The sequence below is a fragment of the Dermacentor variabilis genome, chromosome 5, assembly GCF_050947875.1.
Source record: "Dermacentor variabilis isolate Ectoservices chromosome 5, ASM5094787v1, whole genome shotgun sequence".
Lineage (NCBI taxonomy): Eukaryota > Metazoa > Arthropoda > Arachnida > Ixodida > Ixodidae > Dermacentor > Dermacentor variabilis.
Genome location: NC_134572.1, coordinates 25,364,905 through 25,392,678, shown reverse-complemented (window position 1 = coordinate 25,392,678; position 27,774 = coordinate 25,364,905). Strand labels below are relative to the sequence as shown.

Sequence of the window (27,774 nt, the reverse complement as noted above, 5' to 3'; positions counted from 1 at the left end):
GTTGCCATGGCAACATTTTTTATAAACAAATACTGACTTTCTGCCGATCCGCATGTGTCGGCTAGCTTCTAATGATCGCTATTTCTCTCGTAGGTTATTGCTAGTTTAAACAGTCATCGTCAAAGCATTGCGTTGGAATTTTATGGCTATTATGAGCTACTGATTACCTTATTGCATTGTGTTTACATTTGTCACTTTGCGCACCGCTGGGCTTCAAATGTGAGGCGTACTCGTGTCTCTCTCTGAACTTGCCGTGTGCCGAAACTGAGCTGTATTTACACTGATCTATATGTTACTGTCGTTTTAACGATTCACTATGTCGTCCAAAAAGCGCGAGGAGCCGGCCGGTATGGACGAAGTCGGGCCTGGTCAAGCGTACCTTCCGTTTGTCGTGATGGAAGACTTCTTGGACAAACTGAAGCTCATCAACTATGACACCGACTTCACAACTCAGTTTAAAATCAAGCCTATTAGCAGGTGAGGGACCTACAAAAATTTTAGCATGGTCAAACGTAGAGATATCTATGAACTATATTAGCCTAAGAATGTTTACCTTTGAAAGTGCAGAAGCATAAAGCCCGAGCGAAGGCTTGATGGCTAAACAAACACGTACACCCGTGAGCAAAAGTATACGGACCACAGATTGTGCGATAAAGCCGATTATTTCCTCTGTCGGTGAATGCAACTTGAAATTGAGGACTGGAGTCCAAACTTGGCAATACGAACTCTCCAGTGTGCTCTCCAACTGCAGTGCTTTAATTAAAGCTCTAAGTGCTACGTATAAAGCGAGCTTAATTCAGTCATTTTCTTTGTGGTGGTGTGACACTCGTTTTGCTTCTTTATTTCAGACATTATTTTGCAGTGCCAACGAACCCAGGAGAACAGTTCTACATCTTCTCTTCTCTGGCAGCTTGGCTGATCCAACAGGCGGGAATTGAGTTCGAAACACCGCAGGAGGTGACTTGCTCGACTTTTTTGTCACCTTAACTACACCGACTTGAAGGATTTTTGCATTTTGTTAAGCTTGTATGACAAAATATGCTGTGCTATTTTTAGTAGAGAGCACAATATGTAAGGCCTTTTTAAGCGGCTCACTTAAACAAGGAGTAAAGTGCAGCTGCTAAAGATAAAATGTAAAAATAAAGAAATTTAACTTGTCACTTTTCTTAGCTGAACCCAATGCATGCTTTGTACAGTTGCAGATGGAGTGCTCTTACAGATGTCGTGATCTGTAATAAAATTAACCGACCTAAAGAGTATGTGCTATTATGTAAAAATGTCACATAAATGATATAGCATTTATCCTATGATCAAAGTTTACAGTTGCTAGTATGTTTAGTACTGAGCTTCCCCCATTCAACCTCCCATATATTGGGACGAAAGAAGTACTGTATACCTATAATGTAGGCCTCATATGTTGATTTCTCACATGCACCACATATTTGAATACTGTGGTTACTTTTTCAACATTCTCCTTCCCCCTTTTAGGAAATAGGAAAATGTGTTTGAGAAGTCACCCCTAATCAACTAAAACATGTTTTTACAACCTTAACATCTGCAACACAGTGGACTCCAGTTAAGCCAAACTCACTTAAATGGAAATGCCGGATAAACAGGATGAGGATACAAGTTTGGTTGGCCGCTCATAGGAACAATGTTAATGGGCTTTGTTCAAGTGGGACAACTCTTTGTGAACTCCAGCTAAGCCAAAATGGAACTGAAACTGCACCTATCTCATTGGCTGCCATACTTCACATCAGGCCAGAGTATGTTGACAAGAATTTCAAATGGAAATGCGAAATAGCCAAGAAATTCCAATGTATCAGTCATTTTTGCTGTCATGGCATCAGCGGCTGCCGTGCAGCATTCACACTGCCTAGTTTTCACGTTCCTTTGTGCATTGTGATGGCAACAGTAAAAAAACATGAGCACGGGAACAAATACCTTGTGCGAAAGAAACTGTGATACTCCAAGCACCGTACAATTACGCCTTTAGCTGCAGTGTAATTAAAACACTTGATGCTTTTTAAATAAAACAACTTTTTGCCATTTTTGTGTCCATTGCATAAACAAAAATTCTGATAAACAGAACTGTATTTTCCATCCCTTGAATTTCCGTTTAGGCAGAGTCTACTGTACTTTCTTTCTTCCTCCAGCATACCTTTTTCTGCATGAATGATTTCTTCTACAAGAATGTTGCCTATTGTTTTATGTGCATGTACTGAAGGTTGTTCTCTTGACCTCTTTGTTGTTGTGGTCTTGCTGTTGATTACACACATTTTCAACCAAAGTAAAATGTCTGTTTGCAGTCAGATGATCCTAACACCACAATATCCAACATCTTAGATGTGCTTAGGAACATGGTAAGTGTTTAGGGACTTGGAGTGAGCCTGTTCTCCCAGCAGCTTGCATCATTTTTCTTTTGCTCTGTTCTCTTGCATAGGGTACTGCTATTGACTTTCCTCCAAGCCGGCTGAAGCAAGGCTGGGGAGAGCATGTGATCTTCGTTCTGGACCATTTGGCTGACAAGGCCCTCAGGAAAAAACATTTTGCATGGAAAACGTGAGGAATTAAAGTACCCTGCAGTGACTGCTTGTGCTACCTGCATTGGCCTGTGATGAAATTTGAAAAAAGAAAAGAACTTAGCAGACATATGTAAATCTGAGCAGCTGATACATCAGAGACAGCGAAGCTGTATAAGGGAGTTGTCACACCCTTTATAAGTCTTTGGGGTCTGGTCTGTCTTGTTTGTCATTGCCCAAAATCTGCCAAGGCTGTTCAAAAGCTTTACTGTAGCTGATGTAATTCTCTAACTATATCAGAGTCAAATGCTTCATCGTATCTGAGCTTAGTACTCTTCATTATATTGGATGCATGTTCCTGTAGGCTGTGCTGGCCCTGCACGATGTGCACATGCCTGCTCCTCTGTGATACTGACCATGCATGCCACCACACATTGCTTCTGCCACACAGGGACCATTGTGGAACTCCCCTGTACAGCTTATTGCCACCATTAACATGTGTAGCTGTTCGTGCACTTGCATTTCACAAATTATTTTTATGGCTTGTCGCTGTGAGTTATTACTATGTTTCGTTGTTCCTGCAATAACATCCTGTGTGCCCTGAAGCTAGGTGAGAAAGCTTTATTGCTTAAATGAAATATGGCTGCACTGCCATGCTCTGTCACTTGTTAGTGCTTTGTGGCCATTGCAAGTGTTTAGACACCTCCTCATAAATGAATGAAGTAGGCACAGAGCATATATAATGTACCTAGTTTTGTGGCATGGCGTATGGATGACCACAGTGAACAGTCATTTCAGGTCAAGCACAACATGACAGCAGTTGATTGGTCACAACTGGGTAATTGCCATAGCAGCTGTTGTAGGATTCATGCCAGCAGAGTAATGACTCTGATTGTAATAAGAGTTTTTTTTTTTGTGCCACATGACATCCAATGAACTCATATGTCTTGTACATATATTTCTGTATTTACAATTAGGCCTGGCCCTCACCAAAAAGCTATGTGCATATTATTCAATGTATGACGTGATGTACATAATGCATAAAGCAATGCACAACATTTTTTGTGTTGGCCCCCATTGCACGAGTGAGTGGAAAGAATTGGTTGCTTCCTTGACAAAACTAGGCATTTGGTGAGCGATGGATGTCATCCTACTGGGACTTTGTTGAGACTTAGTCTAAGTCGAGATGCTTGATGCTCTCTAATATGAATACCAAAACAGCATGGATCTTAACTGAGAGCTGTAATAGATAAATAAGTAATATCCTGTATTTACTTTCACCCTACTATCCTCATTGTCATTCCTTGTTACTTTCTTTGTCTCCCTATTCCTTGGTGTGGTGTACCAAGTTAGGGAAGCTCACCTCAGACCAACCTCACTGCCTCTTTTCAAATAAACTTCCTATATCATCTTGCTTTCTTGCTTTCTCTCTTCTAAGCACGCCACCCACTCCAGAACTGAGCTGTTTACTTGGCAGCGTGTATTGGATTCTTTGTACTTGATTTCTTTATTTGCAGAAACTGTCCTTTTGTTCTGAGCTGCACTTTACAGCACCAACCATACAGCTGCACCTATAATGCATGTGAGTTGCAGCAATTGCACCATGTTGCCTTTTCATCAAATGTATTATTTTAAAGGGACGTTAAAGAGAAAGATTATTTGAGCTGTTTTGGTAAATTACCCATCCACCATACAAAAAAAAACATCTGTTATTGTGAGAAGGGGCTTGGTAAGCTAGAGAAGATGTAAAAGACAGGTTGCAATGACAGGTTGCGATGCCACCTTAAAATTTCAGCACCAGCCCTTCGTGACACCACAGACTTTAATTTCATCTGCTTGGGCCTAGTTAAGCTTACGTCACTAAAACTGGGCTATGTTATATTCTAATAGAGCCAAAGACTTCACATGAAAAATTTCAAGAACATTTACTTAACCACAACATTCGAAATGCGAAAATATAGTTTGGAATCCGTTACGTAACTCTGATGTACTAGCTCAGGGGTTTCAGTGCTAAATTCAAAAGTGAAACTTTGACTGTCATTTTTTCTTGTAATAATCAACCTATTACAGTAAAAACTATGAAAACAGAGTTTTTCAAGAATACTTCATCAACCTATATCTACTCAGTTTTTCACTTTAGTGTCCCTTTAAACTACAAGGAAGTGCAGTCTAGTGTCCAGATTGCACACCATGAATTACTGTACTGAAATGAGCCCAGTGCAAGGTTGATCAGTACCAGCCCAGTACAATTGATCAGAGTGTTGCCTGAGAGGACTGGTACAACTGCTTGTTTATTGTTACTTTCTTATTTTTTGAAGCTGTGCAGGTACAAATATGGCATAACAACGCTTTGTATGAAAATGAGATGAAACACATCTTCAGTTAGTTTTGGCACAGTCATTATGTGTTGACCAACCACACATCCGTTATTGACTCGTGGCACGCTGCAGTTCACACTACCACCAATAAAGCCACCAGCCATTGCTTAATCTCTTTTGTGTTTTATAAAAAAATTATAAATTACAGCTCTGGACTTCAGCAGAATGGTGAATTAAGAATGTATTTGATGTATTTTACTTTACTAGAGGGTCGCATGAAAAGTTCATTTTGACGAAAGCATCAAAATTAACCTGGGCAAAAATAGGCTCGACTTGACTGTTTATTCAGCATGGTATAGCTACCCCTGTTGTCTTTGATGCTTTGTTACCTGTTTGGTAGCTGCATGCTGGCTTTCCCCCAGAGTTCTTGAGATTTTTGCTGGAAAAGAAATTTTAAGGGGTGCACTTGATGTTGTCAAGCATTGGAAGTTCTCTGCCGTGAAGTGAGTTTCACAGGGATCTGAACAATGTTCAAGTCAGAGATCACAGTGTCTGGGGAACATAGATGTTGAGGCAGAGGCAGAACATTGCACTCAAGCTCCAACAATTTTTCTTGCATTGGCGAAGATAGCGCATAGCTTGACATTGTCATGATCGAAAGCAAATGCCTTCGATTTGACAGTGCTGGAATTTTCTCTTATATTGCTGCACTGAGACTATTCAGTAAGGAGTAGTACTTGTCTGTACTCGCTCTCTCCACATTCCATATGCTCAGCAGTTTGTACCCTTGCAGTCCCCTTGCAGTCCCACCAAATGTAAAGCGTGATTTCATTGTAGTGAGGATCTCCTTTGGGTGCAGTTTTTAAAGGGTCATTCTGCCCCACGTCCTCTTTCTGGGATTGTTGCTGTAATAGCAAACACTTTTCTTCTTCAATCGCTAATTGCCTGAGGAAAGGTTTTCTCTCATTGCATTTGAGTGGGAGCTGGCTACATAGGAATGTATGGTGATAAGCGGTTTGCTCTCACTCATGTATCAATTAATCTAAACAGATTTTACCAAATCCTCAGGAACTGCATGTTTTGATATGTCCAATAACTCGGCTATCTCTCCAGTTGTGTAAAGTGAATTTCCTTCAATTGTGGTCATCATCGTCATGGGCCTGCCAGTTCTTTCTTTGTCTTGAATAGTTCTTTGTCTTGTCTTTGTCCTTGACATTAAATTTTTGAAACCGATTCTGGACAGGTCTTCCTGATGAGTATCCCCTTCGTAATGTTCACGTTGTCAGGTTCAAGTGCACTTAGTTCTTTGTTAAAAAGAAAAAAATGGGGTTCCTATAGTGAGTTTCTGTCTTCTATCTTCATGCTACCTAACGCCAAATAAAATTTTAAAAAAGAAAGTGTTAAACTTAACGCTTTAGCAGAAACAAACACAATCTTTTAGACTTTGTGGGGCTAACAAATTGGAATGTTCCTAAATGCTTTCCTAAGTTCTCTTTGTTCAAGCATACCATAATTGGCCAGAACTTGCCAGAAAACTCAATATATCCAATATCAAATACCACATTAGTGTTCCTAGAGTACTTGATGTACTACTGCTTCATTTATGAAATGTACTAGTTGTTAGCTGAGATAATAAGTTGCATAATCAGTAAATATTGGCAAAGAAAAAAGAAGACTATATATGCAATTCACAAAACCTTCATTCACTGCTTTCATGAATTCACAAATGCATGTTTCTGCTATTCAAGGCTTTTGCCACCAGAAGAACAGCTTGACGAAGAAGCAGTGGTTGATGACGCTGCTGAGGTGACCCTGGAGAAAATTGAAGAGGAGATGATGGAGGTGCGTGCTGACCTCTGTGTGTTTGTTTGTGTGCATGCATATGCAGGTACGTGCGTGTCTCTCTCTTTCCCTTTTTCTTTGTGTGCTAAAAATGGACGTCTGCTTCTGCAATAGGTGCTCTTCAATACGATTGTTACCTGCTACATACTTATGTCAAGAGCATCTGGCTGCTACTTTGTAGAGGGCAAAGTTTAATATTGACAGTTGTTAGCTTCCACACACTTTTATAGTCAAATAACGTGTTACATTTCAGTTTGCCGCTAACAGCCTGCATCGTTCTGAGTGAAAACGGTAAATTGGCCGAGTTGGTTCAGCATAGGGAGGTGTGAAAAGAGCGACTAATGAAGACAGAAGAAAGGTGTTTCTAGTTCTTGCACTTTTCTGGCATCTAGATTTAATTGTGCATTCACGTTCTATTGTTCCCTACTCATGCTTCACTGTTTACTTAACTCTGGTGATATTTTTTGAGATCATGTTCTATCTATCTCCTTGTGAAAGATGGTGTTGGTCCATTATTTCTGGTCCTTTAACTCGGTAAGGCCATTATTGGTAGCACGATCATTATAAATATTCTTATACATAGTGTTAGAACTGAAGCCTGGTTCATGTTTAGTATTATGTTGCTTGAGCACTCATGTTTTTTCGCGAAGCATTGTCCCACCCAGTTGACCCTGTTGTATCCTTTAGGAACAAGCAGCAGATGACGAAGATGATGACGACGGTCCAGTGATGGACCTGGATGGCCTGAGAACACTCTCAGCTGGCCGCTTGGTGAGGTGGCACTTCTTTTTTTGCTGTTACCTTGCTGAAAAATGTGAGAAAGTGCATGAGGAAATAATGCTTCTTTTGACAAAACAGGCAAGAGGCAGGTGAAGCCGTCCAAACACAAAATACTATCACTACATTATGTGGTAATGAGCATGTATTGTAACATGGAGAGCGTTGTACTAATTTGATAAGCTGTATGGCCAACAGCTGTTATGCGGTCAGGCTATATCGTATTGTGACCTAGCCTAAACAGTGCACATCACTTTAGTTTTATCATGGAGTTTCATAGCAGTTTGTTACAGTCAATGTTTTAAGTATTCATGCACCTAGTGACAACAAATATATTGTCACGGGTATAAAACTATCTACACGGTGTATTTACAAGGTGTATATAAACAGCAGCCGAGACTCCCGAGAGGCTGTTGCCACTTCGTCGTCTTCACCGTCGATGACCTTGTTCTCTTTTCCCACCGTAGCACGACCCCCGGCAGACAAAGCACCGTCCTCGTGCTTCAGATGGGGCTGTCGGTAAGGGCATAGTAAGGCTTAAGCCGAGAGACGTGCACGACGTCAGTTGATGTAGAACCAGGTGGCAGGACGGAGGTCTCTGGGATTATCTCGTAAATGACATTGGTCACTTGACGTAGAACATGGTAAGGGCCTTTGTAGCCCGGAAGGAGTTTCTCGGAGAGCCCGATCGGCAGCAAAGGGACCAGAGTAGCACGAGAGAATCTGGTGAAAAATATGTGTCACGTTGGCGGCAATTGTAAGCATGCCGTTGAGATTCCTACAATCATCATCATCATCAGCCTGGTTACGCCCACTGCAGGGCAAAGGCCTCTCCCATACTTCTCCAACAACCCCGGTCATGTACTAATTGTGGCCATGCCGTCCCTGCAAACTTCTTAATCTCATCCGCCCACCTAACTTTCTGCCACCCCCTGCTACGCTTCCCTTCCCTTGGGATCCAGTCCGTAACCCTTAATGACCATCGGTTATCTTCCCTCCTCATTACATGTCCTGCCCATGCCCATTTCTTTTTCTTGATTCCTACAATGCCAACAGACAAGTACGGGCAAGCTGACGCCATGGTCAGCGTGGGCAATAACATCACGGGCATACTCGGTCCTCGAATCCTGTATCAAGAGAAGTGAAGTGTCGAATGGTAATACAGGGTCACGACTGAAGAGTAAGTAAAAGGGGAATACCCAGCAGTATCGTGGCGTGATGAATTATAGGCGAACATGACATAAGGGTGCTCCACATCCCAGTCCTTGTGGTCAGGTGAAACGTATTTCGATAGCATGTCAGTAATGGTCCAATTAAGTCGTTCAGCAAGGTCGTTGGTCTGGGGATGATAGGAGGCAGCCAGTTTGTGCTTGGCAGAACATGAGCGTAGGATATCGGTGATGACTTGGGAGAAGAAAGTGCGACCGTGGTCACTAAGGAGCTGTCGCGGGGTGCCATGTACTAAAATGATATCCCGGAGTAGGAAATCTGCGACGTCGGTTGCGCAGCTTGTGGGAAGTGCCCGAGTGATGGCATAGCGCATCGCGTAATCAGTAGCGACAGCGATCCACCTGTTGCCAGAGCTGGACTCGGGGAAAGGGCCAAGGAGATCCAAACCCACGTGAAAGAATGGCTTAGGTGGAATGTCGATCAACTGTAAGCACCCGGCAGGAAGCGTTGCTGGCTTTTTACGAAGTTGACAGGGCTTGCAAGCAGCTAGATAGCACCGTACGGGGCGTGTGAGGCCAGGCTAGTAGAAGCGGCGGCACACATGGTCGTAAGTGCGACCAAACCCAAGGTGTGCAGCAGTTGGGGCGTCATGAAGCTCCTGAAGCACAGTTGAGTGGAGGTGTTGAGGAACGACAAGGAGAAGGGTAGGACCATCAGGATGAAAACTGCGTTGGTACAATATCTCGTCGTTGAGAACGAACAACCGTAACAGTGGATCAGCAGTAGCAGATTCCATTCGGTCAATGAGGGTCCTCAAAGTAGCTTCATGGCATTGCTCGTTGGCCATGTTCAAAAGCTGGGAAATGGAAAGAACACTTGCAAAAGCATCCATGTCGGCAGTGGCAGGCATGTGTACAGGGTAACGGGACAATCAGTCGGCGTCCTTCTGTAGGCGACCAGACCTATACACCACCGAATAGGAATACTCTTGTAGTCGCAAAGCCCATCGTCCAAGCCTCCCTGTGGGATCTTTTAAGGACGAAAGCGAACAGAGAGCGTGGTGGTCCATTACAATGGAAAAGGGCCTGCAGTATAAATAGGGGCGGAATTTTGCCACTGCCTGCACAATGGCCAAACATTCGCGCTCGGTAATAGAGTGGTTACGCTCCGCAGGTGACAAAAGATGGCTAGCGTACGCGATGACATGTTCATGGCCGTATTGAACTTCTGCCAAGACGGCACCGATTCTGTGGCCACTAGCATCAGTGTGCACCTCTGTAGGGGCTGAAGTAGCGAAGTATCCTAGAATCGATGGGGTGGTGAGCATGGTGGTAAGGCAAGAAAAGGCGGTGGCCTGAGAGGATCCCCATGAAAACGGCACACTTTTCTTCGGGAGATCTGTGAGAGGGCGTGCTATGGTGGCAAAATTTTTAACAAAGCAGCGGAAGTAAGAGCAAAGGCCACAAAACTTCGGACATCTTTTGCGGACTGTGGAACTGGGAACTCTTTCACGTCGCGAATTTTCTCTGGGTCCAGTCGGATGCCAGTCGCATTGGCGACATGCCCAAGAACAGCAATCTCACGATGGCCAAAGTTGCATTTCTTGGAGTTGAGCTGTAGACCAGCCTTGTGAAAAATGGCAAGTACAGCTGAAAGGCACTCAATATGTGTGCTGAATGAGGGTGAGAACACAATAACATCATCTAGGTAGCAGAGACAAGTCAACCACTTGAACCCTTGGAGTAATGAGTCCATCATATGCTCAAATGTAGCCAGAGCGTTGCATAGCACAAAAGGCATAACGTTGAAGTGGCAAAGACCGTGAGGCATTATCAAGGCAGTCTTTTCACGATCTAGATCATCAACAGGGATTTGCCAATATCAGGACCGTAGGTCGATGGACGAAAAATACTGTGCCCCGTATAGGCAATTGAGGGCGTCATTGATATGAGGTAGTGAGTAGACATCCTTCTTCGTGATGCGGTGTAGGTGGCGGTAATCAATGCAGAATCTCCATGAGCCGTCCTTTTTGACCAGCACGACACGGGACGCCCAGGGATTTGATGATGGCTCAATAATGTCCTTCACTAGCATCTTGTCTACTTCCGTTTTGATGACATGATGCTCCAAAGCTGAAACTCGGTAGGGTCGCCGATGGATGGGTGGATTATCGCCTGTATGTATACGATGTTTGACAAGTGACGTCTGGCCTAAGGGTTGGTTGTTCAGGTCGAATATATCCTTGTAGGAAAGCAATAGACTGCAGAGCTGTTCGGTCTCCGCAGGAGTGAGATTTGTGGCGATCGTTTTCCTAATGTCGTTGTTAGTACATTTGGCAGACCGGAAAGGCTCACAGGAAGCGTTGACAGCAAAAGTCTCAATGCCACTAACTTCTAAAGCAGTGATTGTAACCAGGGTGATATCTTTAGCCAGAATTTGCTTAGCAAGCCCGAAATTCACCAAAGGAAGGTATGTGCGATTGTCTGTTACCCTCAGTCTTGTTTGCGGGACAGTTACGCTGTGGGTGAGAGCGATGGCAGTTATGGGAGCAGAGATGTAATCACCATCGGGGACTGGTGTAGAAGGCAACATTTCGATGTATGTCAAGTTCTGTGGTGGAACGTGAACAAAATCAGTCGGTTTTAGGCTAATTTCGTGTGGTGTTGGAGAAACGTCCAGGAAAGGCAGGTCAAGACACACAGTACTTTAGGAACAATCGATGAGCACTGAATGGGCAGAGAGGAAGCCTAGGCCTAGGATGAGGTCATGGGGGCATTGGTCAATCACAGTTAAAAGGACGACAGTATGGCAGCCGGAAATGCCTACACGTGCAGTACAGTTTCTGACCACGGTCACCGTGGTACCGTTGGTGATTCGTACGAACCGAGTAACAGGAGGCATAACAATTTTCTTTATATGACGGCATAGGCGGCTGGTCATAATCGATATGTGTACTCTGGTATCTATGAGGGCTGTGACGGGTGTGCCATCAACTTGGACGTCAAGAAGGTTATGTCTCGTAAACAATGTAAAAGGAGGATTTTACGGCAAATCCGACATTGCAGCTCCACCTTGAGGTGCCGCATTGCCTAGTTTTCCTGCTGGGACGGCCCTGGGTAGGTCGGCGACGGCGAGCGGTGAAGCTGGGGTGGACGTGGCTGGTGACGTTGAGGCGAGGGCGAGCAAGCATAGCGGCAAGTCGAGGCAGTGGCATTGTAAACGTCGTAGAAGCGACAAGGTGAGGAACTTCGGGGCGAACTTGAATTCCAGAAGGTGTTTCGAGGAAGGGATGGCCAACGGCTCCGACAGTGATGGGAAACTTGTCCGATTCGGCCGCAGCAGAAACAGATCAGCTTGTCGTCAGGTGTACGCCAGTCTGAGGGATTCCTGGTAGTGTAGGGATAACAGACACTGTGAGGTGGACTGCGATAGGACCGAGGCATAGGAGCATTGCAGGTGTCAGGGCAACTCAAGGAGCAGGCACTGGGAAGACCCATATTAGCGATTTCCTGGCGAACCACAGACTGGATCAGCGATATCGTCTCAGGAGTGTTGTTCCAAGATGTCTGTTGAGGCGAGGCAGGAAACGCTGCTTCAAGTTCGTGGCGAACAATTCGGGTCACATTTTCGCTGGGTGGTGGCGAGCTAGATTGGTCGGCAGGGTCAGTACAGGAAGAGGTCGCTGCAATATTTGGAAGCCATGTAAACTGATTGTATATACGGCGACTCTTCGCCTGCTTGAAACGACAGCATTCCTTCATGATGGCATCCACAGTCGATAAGTTTCTGAAGACCAGAAGGTTGAATGCGTCATCCGCGATGCCTTTGATAATGTATCCAACCTTGACCGCCTCTGGCATGGACGTGTCGATTTTATGACAGAGGGCTAGGACATCCTGAATGTAGGAGATATAGGACTTGGTAGCAGTTTGGGCACGCGTGGCGAGTTGTTGCTTGGTGGCTAGTTGTCTACCAGTCGGATTGCCGAAAACGTCGGACACCTTTTCTTTGAACAAGTCCCAGCTGGTCAGCTCTTCCTTGTGTGTGTAAAACCACGTTTGCAGTGTTCCTTCGAGGTAGAACACAACATTGGCCAGCATTATGGTCAGGTCCCACTTGCTCACCTTGCTGACGCGCTCATACATCTTCAAACATTCTTCTACATCAACACCATCGAGGCCGGTGAACTTGCCGGGTCTTGCAGCTGAGGTAGAGCAATGTACTTGGTATGCGTAGTCGGCATTGCAGCTGCAGATGCGGTGCCTTCCACTGGAAGCATGGTTCCAGGCTGGGTGAGATGTCCACTGCGGAGTTCCGTGGCGAAGACGCGTACCCAGCACCTCCACCAAAATTTCATGGGTGTAAAACTGTCTACTCGGTGTATTTACAAGGCATAGATAAACAGCAGCCGAGAATACCAAGAGGCTGTTGCCACTTCGTTGTCTTCACCGTCTACGACCTTGTTCTCTTTTCCCACCGTAACAATATTATAAAGAATGCACCTGCAACTTCTGGCATTTAAGTTGTCAACAAATTAGGAAGGCAAGGCTAATTTGTAATCACAGTTACACTGTCTTGATGACAGTGTAACTAATACAGAAGGAAGAAGAGGGCAAAACAATGAGAACAGCACAATGATAGATTTCAACGACTAAAAAAAAATCCAGCATTGTGGTTTGTGTACTGCTGATTTTAGCTTCCACTGGAAGCTTCCAACCTCGTCATTGTGCTGAAAAGTGTGCCTGCAAACAAAAATTCTTCGCAAATGTATTCGCCCGAGTGTTTTCATATGCTTTGCTATACGTGCAGTGCACACCAACGAACATGCCACTGGTGGCGGTTTCACTAAGTGCTCTTAGGAAAGAAGGCAGCCATCCCTCATAGTTTTCTGCATCGTTGCTCATGCTTCTCTGTTTGATTCATGTTTTTCAAGCAATATAAGCAACACCCATCACATTTGCCTGATAGCCAAAGCTTCAAGGGCCCACATACCTGAAAGAACTTGCCCGTGACATGGCTATAATCATTCTCCACGAGGCTGCATGAGTGGCAGCTATTGATCATCACTGTTCGATGGGAAATTTCTTGTTCTCACGGTTTCTTTTGTCACCTTGTTGTTTGTTGCACTCAATCATGTTTACATGGCCAAGCAACGAAGTTGATAACGGCTGACCTGTGTTTTGGCTTAGCTTTCCTGCAGTGCAGCATGTGGATTAAAAGCATTTCGCTTAGGTTCTGAATACCACTTGCCGCTTCTACCATTTGCAACTTCTTTACTATGTTGCTCTAGCTAGCGTGCATGACTGTATGAGTGCATCTTGTTGTGTACTAAAGCTGCTGAGACTTCCAAGGACTGATTTTGTTCATTTTGTCCAGCCTGTTGAATCATTGCACCAGCTATCATGCAGGTCATGTTTTTGTATCTACTACATGCATGGCTTCGTGCATGTTGAACTGTTGTTAGTTGCTTCATGCAGAACTGTTGTTGATTTCTTTAAGTACTTTTTTTAAGAGCCTTAAATCACATTGTGTTCTATCGGAATGATTACAGGCAAGTGCTTCTTTAACAGCTTTATTCTTTTGGCTCGAGGACATATTCAATGTCTTGGTTGCTTGAGAAATGTATTAGAAAAGAGGTTGCTCAGGGCAAGGATTGCTGTTAGCTGCTGCATGTGGTATTGCTGTTCAATTTTTGTTGAAAAATTTGCACCATGTTTGTGCAGTCTCTGCACAGCTGAGTGTTTTTGTGCATGTACATTTTAGACTTCACTGAATTATTCTTATGTTTTGTGGCATAGAAGTGCAAGGCCTACGCTGCGACAGAGTACACCCGGCCTTGTTGCCAGCGCCAGTTTACGTTGGCTGGCACTGCTCCGCCTTTAAAGATATCACGCGGCTTCTCTGTTCCGCAACATTCAAATTAAACATACTAGAAAAATTATAAGGTTTTAGTTTTGTTCATTTCTAACAAGCTCACTAAAGTTAATTGCGAGAATTGAGGCAGGAAGGGCAGTTCGTCAACTTATGCTGTGGTATTGCATCGGTGGAGCAGCACTAACTCTCACTTTTATTCACCCGTGCATATGGTGACTTCCTTGACAAGTGTATGCATTACCAGTAACAAACTCGCTAGTACTCTTCTTGAGGTGACTTTGACAACACTTATTTGGCAATGTCATGTGTGTTCATTGGTATTAAGATCGCTACAATGTGCCCAGGCACCGCGCCATGGAGAATCGTTTGAGCTATGATTCCGCACCAACAACGTAAGCCTATTATTGAGGTGCAGAAGCAGTATTATGGCAAGGGTAGAATGTCAGAAAAAAAGTGATCTAGTCATTGCATTAGTCATCAGAATGAAGCGGCTACTTAACATGAGCTCCACTTCATATAACTGGGCTTTGTTACGCTTGTCTGCGGGACGCACCTGGCACATATGTGGAGTTGGTTGTCCCATACTCCGGTAACATTGTGTACATGTCCATTCTCACAAAGGCCCGTGCCTTTGCTGCAGCTGTACTGTTGAAGTAGTGGTCTGGTACGTGAACGAAGGAGAACTCACTTCCACAGGCTTCGGTCATCCTTGCTGCAAAGCGTTGTCATCTGTTACCGCATCCCGAGCATACTTTCAAGAACGCCCGCTAGGGGGCCATCAGTGGTGCCTCTGTAGGCCATGCACTATGTGTATATCTGAGCGTTGTACTTCTATATTCACCATTATATTGGGCACATGTTTCCGCATGCTGCGCTGGCTCTGACATTGCCAGCATCTGGTAGTGCATTACAATGGCTTGGTAGGTCTGCATTGCTGGCTGTTCTTAGCGATAGCTCACCATTGATGCTGCTATCTGGCTGTGTGTCTTCATCAATGCCTTGTTCATACATCCACTTCAGGGCTTCGACGCATTCTGCATTGCTGGCTGCTGTTTGATTGGCATTTGATACTAGGCCGACACCTTTCACCGTCGGCCTTCCTCACCACCGCATAAGAACCGTTGTGGTTTTCATGTGGAGAAAACAGCCTTAACAGCTTCATTGTAAAATCCAGCGTGCTGCCTGTAGGAGTAACCAATCAAGCAATGTTGCATAAGCATTGTTTAAGAAGCACACTTATTGATATGCACATTTCTACCACCGGATAATATAGTCACCCTGCTACTCTTGCAGAAATCTGCACCTTATGAATGCTTTATATGTAGCACATGTGCATAGAGTAATACATAGGGTATTACTTAGTTTAATAAGCAAGATAGCTAAACACATTTTCCTGCTTGTTTCCATTACATTCACTGTGTTATCGAATGAGCTCACCTAGAATTCCATTCATGCAGTTGCACTGACTTGTATAAAGAAGGGCAGTATAGTAAACTGAGGCTGTTTATAGATGTACCTGTTGAAGTAGGCAAGATTCGCAGTGCATTTCTAACGTTGACACATGGTCTGCAATGTGTCACTTCACTTTGGCTAATGCCAGTCTTCTTCATTCATGCCAACAGTGCAAAGAACCATGCATGCATTTAAGGCTGTGCCGCCATATTATTGTGCCACTGTTTTGCAGCTGCCCTACTGATGCTGTGTTTTCTGCACAGGGTGGATCAGCTCAGTTGAACAAGCCCGAGGACATTCTGCAGTCAACAGTAGACAGTGCCGAGTGGAAGCTGGAAGTGGAGAGGGTCCTGCCTCAGCTTAGAGTCACCGTCCAACCTGATGCCAAGGTCAGTCAGCTGTGTTGTAGGACAGTGCCTTCGAAATTATGTGAGTAATGCATAATCCCCTTAAATCATGCGCTTTCTTCATTCATTGCATAACAGTGCCACAAAGTAACTCTATGGATTGTAGTGACATTCCTGTGGCCTGAATTCTCCCATCTTTTTGCCTCAACGCTCCATTGTAACTGCACCAAAAGACTGCAGCCTCTTTTGTGAATCAGCCACCACTCGCACTCCATCAATCTTCATGCAATGCACCTCTGACGAGCAGTGCAAACTACCATTATGCCTTCACATGCAACTGGTGCAACGTTGCTGCATGTACAATTTCTCATGAAGTGATTGCATATTTTCAGAGCCACAATGCATGATACTTATCTATTCATCTCTACCTCAACCCTTTTCTTTTCCTCCTTGTTCCCCCTCCCGCTTGTTTCATGTTGAAGGCACTGTGGATCTGCTCTCCATAGTTGCCTTACTCTTCTGAACCTGATAAATCATGCTGGAAGCGAAGAAATGTGGTGCTTGTTTATTTTTTCATGTAATTAGACCTGTGCAAATTTGAGAGGAACTTGGAATACTTCAATGAGTGAAGGAATGAAAATACAGTGTCCTGCCACTCACTTTACCGAAATTATCCTGACTACGGCATCTCTCGTAGCTTTGCTTTGAGATGTAAAATCGTTTCAGTCAATCGATCCATGCATGGCAATATTTGTTATTTTTTTGCCAAAGGAAAAGAAAGATTGATTGAAGTTTTACGAGGTATTGCAGGATTATTATTTCTAGACAATAGCCAAGAATAAAAAATAAAAGAACTGCACACTAGAGAAAGACATGGACTAAACAGTGAGTGTGGAAAGTGGCACTGTGGTCCTTACAGCATTCTTTAAGGCCTCTTCAACAGAGAGACTGCACCACCACTGAAAAATGTAAAACCGAAGAAAAAAGGGTGATTAAAGATAAGAGTGATAGGCTTTCTCTGCGGCTTTAGTTTATGGTTATGCGCACCAGCACATGCAAGACAATAACTGTACCCTGTTGTGTGTATTGCAGCCCAGTGGGTTCTACTGATCACTATCAGCTATACCTGTCCTACAATGTAGCTTCTGCATGGAAGCTTTTGTGTTTCTTGTTTTAAATGAGGGGGACCTGAAGTTAGCATTATATTGCGGAACCTTGCTGACACATTTCTCCTTTTTACGTTTCTCCAGCTCTTATGCTGTGAAATGCCAGTTCCGTTTACTTCTCATACAGTCATGGGTATTACTGTAGCTTCCTGTTTGTTATATCCAAAAACTGCAAGCTTCAGCTTGAGGATGCTATGGCATGAATAGAAGCTCATGCCAACTATCGTGAATATATGTTCTATGATGACAGCATCACGATATCAGAACTGTGAGTGTTAGATATCCTCACCGATTTTAATACAGCTCACAAAGTCGAATGCAAAGAGGAGGTAGGCAAAGGCACTAGCAGTAACTCTATACCCACGTTTGCGGATGTTATTGTGACCTTTGATACATTATGTGATTACTTCAATAACATAACTCTGTGAATTGTGCAGCGAGCTATGAGTGCTCAAAAAGATGCTATGGTTATTGAATGTTTGACCCAAGTGCCCGATGGGAATCGCCAGCTTCATTTTAATTAAAAGAACAGTTATTTTCTCCTGTTTTATTTCTCTTGATACATTGTGCAGTTACTTCGATATACACGGCTGCGCAAGAAGCGACAAAGAGTTGTGAGTGCTCAAAGACAATCTGCTATTATCGAAAGTTTGAATCGAATGCTAGATGGAAATCACCGGCTGTATTTTAATTAAAAGAACAATTTATTTCCTATTCCATTTGCTGGCACAATATGGTTGCAGCTAAAAAAGAAAGAAAAAATTAACCCCTCAGTTCTCTTTATTTTTCGAGTTTCTGTAGTGAAATTCATGGCTACGACTGCTCAACAAGATTGTTTAATACTCTATCTAACTGCCACGCAGTAAAAGCAAGCTTTATTTAGTGGTTGTTTAATAATAGTTTCTTGGCTTTCTATTTCAACTTCAAGTAATGTTTTGTGTGACAGCAGTTTATCGTCTCATCTTTAGTGCTGCCACAACTGTTATCAGATGCTGCATTTTCCCAGATTGTGCTTTCTTTTCCATGGTCCTCTAAGAAAAACGCTTGTACTGTATGTGAGTGGCATTGCTTCAACTCTTATGTATGTTGATCTCTTGTGTCATGTCGTATGACATGCAGGACTGGCGTGGGCATCTAGAACTGATCCACCAGCAACGTCGTGAGCTTGACGAGGGCCTGCACTTAACCCGGGCCCAGCTTGAGAGACTGTCGGCTGGGCTTGGGTCAGTTCTGGACAAGCTGGCAAGCCGTGAGAAGTACCTGAATGCACAACTGGAAGCACCTCTGGCCCAGTACCGGTCAGTGCAGGAAGCCCTGGCACGCACACGCGAACACTACCGCACTGTAAGCGGGGGCATCACTGATCGCTCACGTACACTTGCACAGGTTGGTATCTAATCTTATCAACATCACTGGAATTTAGGTCCTTCTGATTAAGTGGTGTCACATCACTAGAGATTGCTGATGGCTTCTGTGGAGTTCTTGCACCTGCTTGCACATATTGGCACCTTCTTGTACAAATACCAACTGGTGTTCTAAAGCAAAGCTTTCTTTGCCTCTCCCCTGCTCTTTGCGGGTGCTGGCTGCTGGATTGTGCTGTCTTGCTGAGTATACTACCTAAACGGAAACAGTACAAACTAACAGACAACAGCACTGACTAACAGTTAGTCAGTACTGTTGTCTGTCTCTTTCTCATGTCCTGTTATATTGCACTGTTTCCGCTCAAGTCATGAACCAACCAGCCCAATTGCATACGCTTCTGGTATACAACTTAGGCCACTGGGTATGTGAACATTCTTGGCCAATGCCCCACGAAGAGTATGTGCCATTGGGAATGTGACCAAATGGACAAGCAGAACAAGAGGCAAGAAGTGAATAAGCCAGCAAAAAATAATTAAAGGAGTTGGCTACAGAGAAGTGAAGAAGGCAGCAACAGAAGCAGCTGAGTTTGGAGAAAGAAGTTATATGAATGAAATGGGACCAGATTGTGCATTGAGCAAGGAGCATTGAGCTACATTGAAGTGAAATGGAAGAAGTGAAGACATTTCAGCAAACATCAAAAGGAGCTTCATTTACCATCAATTTCCACATATGTGTGGGATCTGGTGATATCTTGTGGTGCATTTGTGCCCAGTCACGAATCTGGTATCGAAAATGTAGTGATAAGTAATGAATTCCATGTTGCGTCCTCTACGACATGGAAAAGTGTTGCTGTTCAAGCAGCTGGGGAGAACCGAAGTACTGCTGGCTGTAGCCTGTTCTTTGTTCAGACCACAAAGCTGCACTGCAATTATTACATGCAGGTTTCCCCTTAACAAATGTATTCAGGGCACATTACGTATGGTTGAAGAATTAAGAAAGATAGGATTTACGATCATTCTTTAGTGGCTACCCTCACATATCAGTGTAGCGTGCAATGGCACCCTGACAGTCTTGCACACGCAGCATTGTAATTAAGGCACTTCAAGACAAAAAGAGTGATCAAGCAGGTCATCTTAAAGGTAAGCTTTCCCTCAGAGCCAACTCTGATTTCCCTATGCAAATAATACATGGGAAAAAAGGAATGCTTTCACTATAAAACCGCTGGACTGGTTTAGTGAAATTTTTTGCATTTAAGAGAGAAATCTGAATTCTACCTGCTGTAGGAAGTGTAATTTTGATTTAAGGTATCATACATTTTACATAAATTGCTGAAAATTGGTAAGCTCTAAAATAGGTTAAAGCAGAAAGTTTGCAAATCTGTAACTTTGCATCAAAAACAGACGTTGCAGTTTTGTAAACTGCATCTGTTAGAGATTCTGAAGCAGATAAATTTACATATGAAGTTTCAGCTTATGTGAACTTCTTGGTGTTTATGAGAGCCTTTGCAAAATTCATACTCGCAAATTAATTATATATGTCAGAGAAATCTAGAATACATCAATTTTTTCTGCTTTAGTTGTCTCAATAGATGTAGTTTACCAAATTTCGATATCATTACTTGTTGCTGCATTATAGAGTTGCTAAAATGATGCATAATATTTTTTTTAATTTTGTAATTTTCGAAAATTTCTTGTAGCAACATTGATGGCCTTAATAAAAAATTGACTTCCTACAGTCGGTAGATTTATTAGCTTTCTTTTAAATGCAGTAAACCTCATCAAAATCGATGCAGTGGATGTTGACGAAAAGGGTTTCTCGATTCCCATGTGTTTACATAGGAGCCCCCAAGGTAAATCTTTAGAGGAAGCTTTAGCTCAGGGGCTCCGATCTAAACACTTGGGAAAGGAGAAATCGCTTTTCTCGGCAGCCACTGCACCAAAAAAGTTGCGATTCAAACCAGTTCTGTAGTACGACAGCCAGATTAAGGTCACAGACATAATAATGGAACAAGTGAATAGCAACATTACCACTCTCCGTCTCTCATGCCAGCTAGCACTTTCAGATGATTGGCATGTGCGTCATGGCTCATAGCAACAATTTGCCTTTAAAAGCAGGAGCAGCTGTGTACACACCAATTTCCCTCATCCTTCCCTTATGGTAGCTAGCATGTTGAACCCGTATCTGGCATTGTAACTCCTTTAGCAATGGCCCAGATTACACAGTGCACTACTTTTAGTACCAACTCAGGTTGTAACGAAACAGCTTGTAACAAAACAGGTAGTAACATTTCTTTGTCAGAGTATACAATAAATCACTTGTTACCCGCTGTGCTTGCTTAATGGCTTTGGTGTTGGGCTGCTAAGTGCAAAGGTCACAGGATGAAATCCTGGCTGTTGTGGCCGCATTTCAAAGGCGACAAAATGCAAGAACGCATGTGTACTGTTCATTGGGTGCACGTTAATGCACCCCACGTGGTCAAAATTAATCTGGAGTCTCCCACTACAGCATGCCTCATAATCAGATCATTGTTTTGGCACATAAAACCTCTGAATTTAATGAATCAATTGTCTTGTCATCATAGTCTCCATCATTGTTGATGTGATCATCATGCTGTTATAAGCCTGTTTTACATGGCACGATTTTCGCTCACTGAAACAGCGATTTACATCGCTCTGAAACTGCCAAGGTTGTCACAGCTCTCCGCAACTGGGTTCCGCAAAATTGGTCGTGCCGTCACGGAGTCGAAGCGATTTGCGTGATTTTGGGCAGGTCGACAGCAAGTGCCATTGAAATTGGACTTTTCTGCTGACATCTATTGCACATGATGTGCCGGCATCTCTGCGGTTGAGCACTAAGCAATTTTAAATGTAGAAAGATGTTTACGGCCACAAAGCATACTATTTATTCTATTTTTAATTAAGTTACAGCAATCAAACATATTACTAGTTTCCGTGTTGTTTTATTGTAACAATGAAGGTGTGAATACATTGAGAACTGTGTTTCATTTTGGGCGTTGTTCTGATGGAAATTGCACCGTCACCAATGCATGTGAAAGCTGCCAGCAAAAATCACTCAGCGACAGCAGCAAATTTTTTCGCTCGAGTCGCTGCATGTTAAACAGCCTTTAATCACGCTCTCGTCATGCCACCATTATCGCCGTCATTTGCACCTGACCTTTTTTATAGTGATAGCTGTTATGGACTCACTTCCCTAGTTATTTTGACTTCCACCTGTGGTCATCAATAAAATACCAGAGTGCTTTGCAAGAATTTTATGAAGAAATAAAAAGGAAAGCCACGGTGTTCTACAAAGATTGCAACTTTGGACTCACAGATTGCCAGCAGAAGATTCTACTTATAAACCACTCTGCCGATGCCGCTAGAAAAAATGCTACACCTCGACAATACAGTGCCTGACCACTTGAACGCTCATCCAAATGATTGGCTGCTGTTGTGCTCTGTAGTTTATCCATAGACTAATGCTGAGGTGAAATGAAGTCAGCAGGAAGAAGTAAAAGGCAGTATAGAAGAAAGAAGGAAGAAAGTTTTGTTTTTCTGCTTCTCCACCACTGGGGAGTGCCACCTGCACATACAAGGATGACTTGGACTGGAGGCAACACTGACTAAAGTTTTCTTCTTGAAAGGAGATTGCTCACGTGCATCTGCAAATGTTTACTCCAACCCCAACTGCACAAAACAATGCAAGACTTCCTGCACTTAATATTATGCCAGTTATTGCATCACTACTTTGCACTATACGCAAAACTGAAACTTACAACTTGAATATGCACGAACTTCTGTGAACATAAAGGACCTAAAACAGCTTTCACCAGTGTTTGTACAAAAGTCATACTCATTTTTTTCTGAAGTGCCAAATGCTGCTATATCTGCAGCTTTAGAGAACAAGAAACTGCTTAACATTGGATATTAGCAGAGCATGCGTATATGGTCACTAGAATCTGTGACGAGACATCAAATTTCAATCTTTTATGCATTTCTTGTGACAATATATTTCCCGTTCTGCTACTGCTGGATTAATATGGCATGGAATGGTAGGCCACAGCAGATGGTTGTTGTAACCACCTTATTTCTTCATTTGACCATGATCATTTTTTGCAGATTACGGAAGAGCTGGAGCAAATAAAGCAAGAAATGGAAGAGAGAGGCTCTAGCATGACCGATGGGAGTGAGTTACATGATTTGTAGATTCCTGTTCTATATGTTGACTTCAGAACAGTAAAAGTCCAGCTAAACACCACTGATGATACAGTCCCTCTTGACACATGCAGCAGGAAACAGCAGTGAAAGTCTACATGCCAATATTCTATAAAACATCCCTCACTAGGTTTAGGAATTGTAAGCAGGCAACTGCGGTGTGTAGATTGTGTGGTGACGATTCTGTCTGCAAAGTATTACACCGATGTATTCTACAAAAACAGCTAAAAATTCAAACAATACATTGCATGTTCTCCTTTTCGGAGAAGCCAGTCGGCCCTCCAGCAAGATGATGTCATGTGCGTGATGCTTCCTTGTGGTGGGTCCACACAACGAACTAAATCTGTCTTTCCTGCGATGGACGGCACATCGCGTGACTACACGTCACGGATTCATGCCATCCGCACGCCATCTGCGACCTTTACGGATGGAAAATGCCGAGCCATTTTCCGCATCCAGATTCTGGCAGTCGAATGCTGCGGATTTAGCCTAGGGTGCTCTATAAGTCTGCCAACAATGCACAGACGTGAGGCCCTTGCCTGAAGCGGTGTTGTTTTGCTGGTACTGCTCGTCGCGTCACGTTGTCCTGCCTTCCTATATGATGACACGCAACAGCAACTGAAGAAGCTGCTCTCTTGTCACTCAAAGCAGCCTCCGGTATTCCTCAATGTCACTGACCAACATCTCTTGGTACAAATTGTTTTGCATACCCAGATGCTTCTTGGCGATATAGTCCTTATGCCAACAATAGCTCTTTCTATTAAACAAGTACTCGTCATCATCCAATTCAGACAAAACAACAGCCATTGTGGCTAACTGTCATTTCCTTTCTATCTCCTTGTTCATTCAGAGCGAAAAACAAGTACGACCCAGTCTTCATTACACCGATGGTGCTATCTAGAGAGAGTAGAAACAAGCAAACCTTTGTAACTTACGGCCACTGAGATCTGCTCGGGTGGCCGCAAAATCTTCGAGGCCATGTTCAACCAATACAGCCACTCTAAGCCTACACGCCGAGAATCTGAGTGTGACCTTCAGAAACGGTGTCCAAGCATCACAAATACTTTGCTGTCGAAGTTTCTGGACAGAAATATAAAGCAAATACAAGCATCAATGTGAAACTTATGGGCCACACAGTGAATGACAAGTTGATAGGTTCGAGGCAGATGGTAGCCGCTTCGAGCAGTGCTGCCATGTTTATTTTTCTGGTGTGGTCGTCTACTCACCCTGTCCGTAGTCTGGGTGCGCTTTGCAGCCAGACGAGTGGCGGATTAACCGTCCGCGGAACTGATTTTGGCGGAGCCGTTTGTCGTGTGGATACACCATTACCAGACGCATGGTGCCTGCAGCGGTCAAATAGCCAACAGCAGTGCAAACTTATGTGTTCCTGTTAAATGCAGAGCATGCAGAGCCACCTCTGGAAATGCACAGTACAGCAATAAGAAGGAATTGAATGGAGGTGAGGGTTGTGACAAAAGAGGACTTGTGCTCTTGGCCATAATATAGTAGAAGGCAGGAAAAAAATATTGTTTGCGGATGCTGGTCAAGGCAGTGAGAGAGAGCCTGGGCTGAGGGAAGGGTAGCTAACCTCTTCACACCATTGCTATTGACATTTCACTAATCCATCACATTTAACTAACCTCCTCCCAATTGCCCTATTAGGCCGAAGTGCCATTTGTATAGTAAAGCGTTGACTCACTCATATGTTGCTATCTCAATCACAGTAGTCATATTTTGAAAAATACTTGCAGTAGAACACTCCCTGCACAACCCTTTACATCCCATAAAGCGTAACTAAAATTTTCAAGGCGGCCTGGTGAGGGGCCCTTTAACAGTAAAGTTTATAATTGCTGCCTTTTGCCAGTGCAAACCTATGGGCCAGAATCTTGGTTGATAACTTCAGAGGAAGCTAAATGCTGTACAAAAGTAGCAGTAAAAAGGAAAGTGATAGGTATATTGCTGACAGATAGAAAGACAAGCAGTATTAATTACGCCTTGCATGTTAATGGATTATATACTAGTTAGAATTAACAGGATAGTTGTTGTTGGATAGGTCACATAGGTAGCCTACCACAGTAACAGAGTGGGTACCAAGGGAAGGGAAATGCAGTCGGAGATGACAGTGGAGCATATGGGCTGATGATATTTTCAAATTTTTAGACATAAGACAGATTCAGCTAATGCACAATACATGGTAAATGCCGGTCTCTGAATGTCTCGCTGTGTAATTAAAATATGCTGCTGGTGATTGTAATTGCCCACTCTTCGAAACTGCATAGATAGTGTAGAACGACTGGTTTGGCCACTGGAAAACAAGAACACCACAGCAGTGTCCTTGTTTTCTTTCTGTCGTCAGTGTGTGATGCTATGCTAGCTAATGCAGTCGATATGCACCAACTAGTCCAACAAAACATTGTGTTAATGCAGGGTGTTAGGGCTGCTATTTTGTGGAGATATATTTTCCGATGCTATCCCTTTCCACGCTTTGTCAGTGGTCAGAGTGAGGCTCCCCTTGCAGTATGAGTGGGATTAACCACCCATGAACTGTGGATGGTAAGAGTAGCATAGAATCAAGTGGAAGGCATCGCTACAAAAGCTTGGCTTTGTGATGTTTAAGGCAGTTCCAGTTTGCTATATAGTCACCAATGTGTGACATAAAACATGGCACCTGCTTTCTGTAAGGCCAGTAACACAGGCACTGAAAAGGGCAAATGCACAATGCGCATACTTCCAATAAATATCTACCCTGAAGTTGTACTGCATGTCATATACTGCCATATGTCAGAGAGAGCAATGACATGCATTCATTACCAAAAATATATCTAGTAACAACGCTAGATAGTTTTACACAATACGTTCCACCGCTGTGAAAGTTCAGCACACACACCAAACAACAAAGAAGCAATCTCTTTTTCTGGCAGGGCAGGCTTCGCTTTACTTGTTGTAGGTTGGCACTTTGTGTGTTTATCACTGTTTGTGTCCATATCTTTCTGTGTGCTTTTCAAACATGATTGGAATGTGCTAGACCAACAAGCACATGCAGTCGTCCGGTCTTAATCATCTACATCTATCCTCACTCCAATCCCAATGCCACAGGGAACGCTTAAAATGATCTTACATTTTTTAACACTCGCCACATTGCTCTTCCCCTGTTGGGGTACGCTCTGTGGGAAGCTAGGGCTGAAGGCAAGCTCCAGGTCTAGCCACACACAGTCATTCCTTTGTACTCCCGAACCCGTAGCACGTGTAATCGCAGCTGTGTTGGGTTCGGGCAAGCAAGGCAATCATTGGTGTCAACTCTAACAATGTTTATTGCTGCATGCAATAGTGAGTAACACTTGTAGAGTGAAAGTCCACTCTGTAATAAGTAATAAATAGGCTTGCTTCATTGTGCGTGATAGTAGGGCAACGAGGCCACTCACGGGTTGCAGCAGGTATCCATATCCGGCAGGTTCGAGGTTGGGGCGCCAGAAAGAATGGTTCTCCTCTGGTGATTCTCTTTTATGCCTTTTTACCTTTGCAAGAGGAATGACTTCATGTGTTGGATACCTTACCTTTTCCCTCAAGTTTAGGGGGGTGTACATGTTGCGAGGGTGCGGGAGAGGGCATCGTACGCCTCTCCCGTATCTACGCCGGCTCTTGACGCTTCCGCAACATGCAAATGCGATGATGTGAGTATACAGGAGGAAATGGACGTGTCTGCTCCCCACATCCTAGATTGTCAAATTTTCAAAACAAGGCACCACCACTACCTGAACATTTCAGCATTTCATCCTTGTACAAATTTTCCTAAGTATGTTTTTTTTTCCGTACAGTATAGATCACTGGAATTTGTGGCATAGCTGTGTTCATCCACTTGTTGAGTTTCTAAAATCTATTGAATATGTTAGTGCTGCGCACTTTGTTTTGTTGCATTTGACTTTCTCTTACTAGATTGTTTTATGCATTTGCATCGATCATTACACTCCTGCTATGGTTTATATTTGGGTTGCAGTACGTACAAGTAAATAAATAGATAGTTTGGGCATTCATTGCTGTGTGGCAAATAAGAGCATGGTCCTTCCAGCTCACCCAGCCTTTCTGTGGTATAATTGTGCACTCATGTATGTTTTGGGTTTGTCCTTTTCAGCTCCCCTGGTAAACATTCGCAAAGCGCTGACTCGCCTCAAGACAGAGATAACACAGATGGATGTCAGGATAGGTGTGGCTGTGCACACGCTTCTCCAGGCCAAGATTAAGGAGAAGGGAAACCTGCGAGACGTTGCAGATGCACCAACTGCCAGTTACGACTCTGTGTATTAGCACTTTCTTGCGTGTTTAGCAAGGAACTCTCAATAACTAAAGTGTTTGCTGTTGCTGTCATCATTTGCTGTGACGAATGTGTAATTTGTTCTGTTAATGGACTATCTGGTCACTTGTCCATTAATGACAGCCTCTGTGGTTATTTCCCTCACTTAACAATGCAGTATAGAACTCCCTTCTGCTTGCTACTTGTTGCAGCACATACAGATATGGCATCTGAAGAAACGTTTCCATAAATGTTGGATGGCCTAAAAAATAAAACCATTTTTACTGCACACGCAGCTTGCAGAATGTATGGCATTAAAACAAGTTGCTTCAATGTTATACAAGTCTTAATATACAAAATGTTTCCAGCAGCTCATCCTCAAAATGGCGCGTTTTGTGTTTTAACAGCGCAACTATCGCCTCCAAAGCAGGCGATGAAGAAG

The 27,774-nt window shown here is 43.5% G+C and overlaps 1 protein-coding gene across 1 annotated transcript; it reads left to right on the top strand.

Moving 5' to 3' along the window:
* On the top strand, positions 1-27,621 carry IFT57 (intraflagellar transport 57). Its single transcript, XM_075692008.1, has 10 exons — positions 1-477; positions 849-957; positions 2,310-2,363; positions 2,444-2,562; positions 6,589-6,682; positions 7,370-7,453; positions 16,219-16,344; positions 18,588-18,854; positions 22,949-23,015; positions 27,174-27,621. Exons 1-10 carry the CDS (start codon positions 317-319, stop codon positions 27,344-27,346), a joined length of 1,254 nt encoding a protein of 417 aa, XP_075548123.1. The 5' UTR covers positions 1-316; the 3' UTR covers positions 27,347-27,621.
* The last annotated feature ends 153 nt before the right edge of the window (positions 27,622-27,774 follow it).